The following is a 4,159-nucleotide window of genomic DNA, read 5'->3' as shown; positions in this document are numbered from 1 at the left end:
TTCCACAATATCCAATACTTTGTTTCTTTTTGGTTTTCCTTTTAACTCCCATTTGTTTTCAATATAATTTTTTCATCCATCTCGATCCAATCTCCATTAAAACCACCAAGATAATGCCATTCTGCTTTCTTTCTTTTTTTTCTTTTTTTTTTTCAAATCTAAATATAAATGAAGAAAAATATTTTTTTTCTGAAATAATTATTTTAAAATATGCGCTCACATATGTAAGGTTTTAAAAATGATCTCTCTCTCTCTCTCTCTCTCTCTCTCTCTCTCTCTCTCTCTCTCTCTCTCTCTCTCTCTCTCTCTCTCTCTCTCTCTCTCTCTCTCTCTCTCTCTCTCTCTCTCGGTTCCCTATAGCAATTAGCAACCTAGTTCGCCAACACCATCGTGGCATAGCTTGTACCAAACTCATCACAACCCAACTTGCCTCAATCACAGCTGTGCAAGTCCTAGCAAATGTCATTGGTCCCAAACCCATTATCAGATGGACAAGGATTTTGCAAAATGCACACATGTCAAGTGACTATTTGGTGAAAAAATCAATCTTGACAAGAAAATTTTCATTTAAATATAGTTTGGACATGTGTCTATTTGAGGCATTGATATGTGTGTATTTTTACAAAAGTTACTACAACTTAGTTTGTAGCAAATTATTGCCCTTATCAAATTCTTTCCTCTCTTTTTTATTTCTATTGCTATATATGTTTGAAATGTTTGTTGTTTTCTTTCTTTTTTTATTGTTTAATGTCCTAGTCAATAGGATTTTTAGCTGTTTGAGTTCAGCCCAGTTGCTAGTTTTTAACTTTTTACTACTATAGGGTAATTGTACAAAATTGTTTATAATTGTTGTAGTCTCCATTTGATTGAGTGAATAATTGATTAAAAAAGAAAAGAAAAGAAAAGAAAAGGAAGATGTCAAAATAAAGAGGCGACCGTCCCAAAGAAACACTATCTAATTGCTATTCAGAACCATCTACACCTTTAAAATCATGATGATGCATAATGGCATTTTATTTTCATATCATACTTTCCTCGTGTCATTATTGTGTTGTCGATTACATTACCTAATCTTTATTTTATATTCCTATATAGTATATAACAAGACAAATTTATATCCAAGCTTCGATGTTATCAATATCTTTAATTAACCAATAGATAATTATAGGCCATCAAAGTGTAATATTTGGAGCCACATGCAATTATGCAAACGACACGCAACACAAAGAGAATGTTTGCTTTTTACTGAAAACTTTGTTTTGATTTCCTTCCATGTCTCAAACAATCCTAACCACGTAGGCAATGTAGTTGAATTGCTTTTGCAAATAAATAATAATATAGCTCTTAATCACTCACTAAAACACAGAGACAAAAGCATATATATATAAAGATCTGATAGACTAAACACTACTATGAGGCATTTTTTTAAACCGGAATAGCACTACTATATCTTCCTCGAGATTACAACAAAATCCTAGAGCTTTGAATGTCTTACACACAAGACAACAAATTAGAACGAAGAGATTAAATATTAAATTACAAAAAACCAATAGTAAGGCGCTGAGGGCAGTCGTTTTTGGACCATAATGCTTCTCATTCACGCTGAGATTGTGATAAGACCACCTTCATAGAAAGAGAAACACAAAAAACAACCTTTCCATCAAAGGCATATAGATACAGAGACAGTTGGACAATCTAAGATTAATTTATGCGAATGATTAAGTCATTAATCACACCAACCCATGATGATAAACCTTTGACTTTGTGGATAGGTACTCAAGATAAACTAGCTTAAACTAATGGATTAGTCGTGGATGGTCCATAACCATTCATCATGCCAGACCAAGATCCTAGACCGTTGATATAAGCAAACGAGTCCTTTCCAGCATCAGAACAACCTTGGTCTTGCCAATCAAGGGACAAGAGCTTAGTGTTTGGCTTTACATCCATTGCATTATGGTCCTGATCATTTGCATGATCATATGGTAGCATTAACCTCTGGCATGTGTCCATGAAAGTCCCACTATTCCCATCAATATTGGACATCCCAAATGGAGAGCAAAGACCAAAATGTGGTGCCAAACTATGACCACTAAGATGATCACCAAGCCCACCAACCATACCTAAGTGATCACCATTCCCCATGAAATCATAGTTCCTAGAATTCCCAACTATAGCTTCCAACTTATTCTCCATAAAATCAATAGGCCTAATGGAATTCTCAAGCATTCCATTATTATTATACTTAGCCTCCATGAAAGTAGGGTTACCAAGTGTCCCGTTTGTGCCAAGTATATTACTATACTGTGAATATTGCACCTCTGGAAATGAAAGCTGAAGATCAGTAGGGTTGTGAGATGATGAGGATGATCCGAGGTGGTTTTGGTTGGGTTGGTCATTGGGTTTTTTAGATGAAACCTTCTTGTTCTTTCTACACCCACCACCCACAGGAATGTTCCTAAGGGTCCCACCTTTGGTCCAATACCTTCTACAAGTCTTGCAAAAGTACCTTGGCTGAGAGAGGCTGTAGTTGTTGTAGTAGCAAAACTTAGTGTGCGTTGAGTCACACCTTGGACACTTGAGAGCTTGGTCATGCGGTGGCCTCAGCCGCCTCTCTATCAAGGGCCTAGAACATGTTAGCATGTCCCCAGATGGTGAGGAAGAATCCATTCCAGATTCATCGTTAATTGTGCCCTGACATACATATCAAAAGGAGATAAGTGATTGAAGTAAATAATGGAATTGTGTCAGAAACAGATAGGCGTCATGACAATAATGTAAAGTACTAGACATTCTTTGTCCTTTCAGAGATCAATCAGAATGTCTGAATGCTTAACCTATATAGCAATTTTATATTGTTAAGTGCTACACCTAACCCGAGGAGTGAGTGAGCACTATATGGCAAAATTTTCATCCACAGCTTTTAACATGAATTCATCAAATTATTTGTTTGTATCTCTAATGCAGTGCATGGTAGAAAGCATTGTTAAATGAAGTTAAAAACTTGAACTTTAATTCCTAGAATTACAACTTATAAGGTATAAGCATGCATTGCTGTTCTAATCAACCTACAATCAAAAGAACTCCATTTCCTCTCCAAATTTTCTGCTTCATACATAGGAGTAATACAATCTGACAACCTAACTGGCATCATTGCAATATGATTAAGATGAAACTAAATTAAATGCTCCTTCAGGCTTAAAATTGAATTGAATTTCTTGTTCTGAGTGGCATTGATTACTAAATACTCTATACAAAAGTGTGCTCAGTGTACAAAATCTTCACTTTTTGTAAAGTCTGGAAGAGATAATTGATAGGCAGTTTTAACCCAATTGATAAATAACAATATATACTAATTTAATCATGGCCCAGAAGATGATTTTTGATCTACCATGCATAATGGATATAAGTATATATATAAACTGCAGTTTCAAAAGCATGGTATATATACCTGTAACCAGTCAGAAGAATCCATGCAAACTTGCAAAGAGGTAAGACCCATTAACAAAACCCAATTGCCAAAGATAAGAAAAAGTGCCAAAAAAACAAAAAACACAGCTCTAGCTAGCTACAACCCCTAGTTAGCTTTAGAAACACTCCATATATAGCACTCTTTCACTTCTATTTTCTTATCTATCTCTGTGTTAATTTGTGTGTTGGAGAAGGAGAGGGATACTGTAAACTAAGAGAGACAGAGAGAAAGAGAGATGAGCTAAGAGTGAGTGAGGAAACTGTGAGTGTTGTGTGTTTGAGACTTGGGGTTGGGCTGTGAATAAGAAGGAAGAAAAAGGTAATGTAGAGAGCAACTCTACTCTACAGCTACAATGTATACAGCGTCGGTGGGAACACAACATGGTCCCACAGTGTCTGTCCACTGTCGCTAAAGACACTGGCCCCACAGCATTACCTCAGCTTGACTAAACTCACTAAATGGACGGCTATGATGCGATGCAAATACATGATGCTGGTGGGGTTGTGGAAAAGGAGAGCCGTTGATGGGGATAGGAGTATACGTCAGAGATATCGGCGTGGTCGTCACATTATAAGTCTTTGTTTGATGTGACACTGAGTGAGAGAGAGAGAGAGAATATTTGGGACCTCGATAAAGAGAGCTTAGGGCTAGCTAGCAGAGAGAGTGTGAGCAGCAGCAAGAGCATAC

General features: G+C 36.5%; 1 protein-coding gene across 1 annotated transcript; it reads right to left on the bottom strand.

Annotated features, from left to right (window-relative positions):
* Positions 1-1,351: 1,351 nt before the first annotated feature.
* Positions 1,352-3,780, bottom strand: LOC142632309 (dof zinc finger protein DOF5.6). The gene is made up of 2 exons (XM_075806747.1): positions 3,452-3,780; positions 1,352-2,694 (listed from the first exon to the last, which is right to left on the bottom strand). The coding sequence occupies exons 1-2, from the start codon at positions 3,500-3,502 to the stop codon at positions 1,792-1,794; spliced, it is 954 nt and encodes a 317-aa protein (XP_075662862.1). The 5' UTR covers positions 3,503-3,780; the 3' UTR covers positions 1,352-1,791.
* Positions 3,781-4,159: the final 379 nt, after the last annotated feature.

The sequence above is a fragment of the Castanea sativa genome, chromosome 4 (genome assembly GCF_040712315.1).
Source record: "Castanea sativa cultivar Marrone di Chiusa Pesio chromosome 4, ASM4071231v1".
In the NCBI taxonomy this organism is placed as follows: Eukaryota; Viridiplantae; Streptophyta; class Magnoliopsida; order Fagales; family Fagaceae; genus Castanea; species Castanea sativa.
This window is presented reverse-complemented; position numbering and strand designations above follow the sequence as displayed.

Coding starts and splice junctions, on each gene's coding strand:
- LOC142632309 (XM_075806747.1), bottom strand. CDS start 3,502: ATGGGTCTTACCTCTTTGCAAGTTTGCATGGATTCTTCTGACTGGTTA. Junction 2,695..3,451: donor ATTCTTCTGACTGGTTACAG/GTATATATACCA, acceptor TATGTATGTCAG/GGCACAATTAACGATGAATC.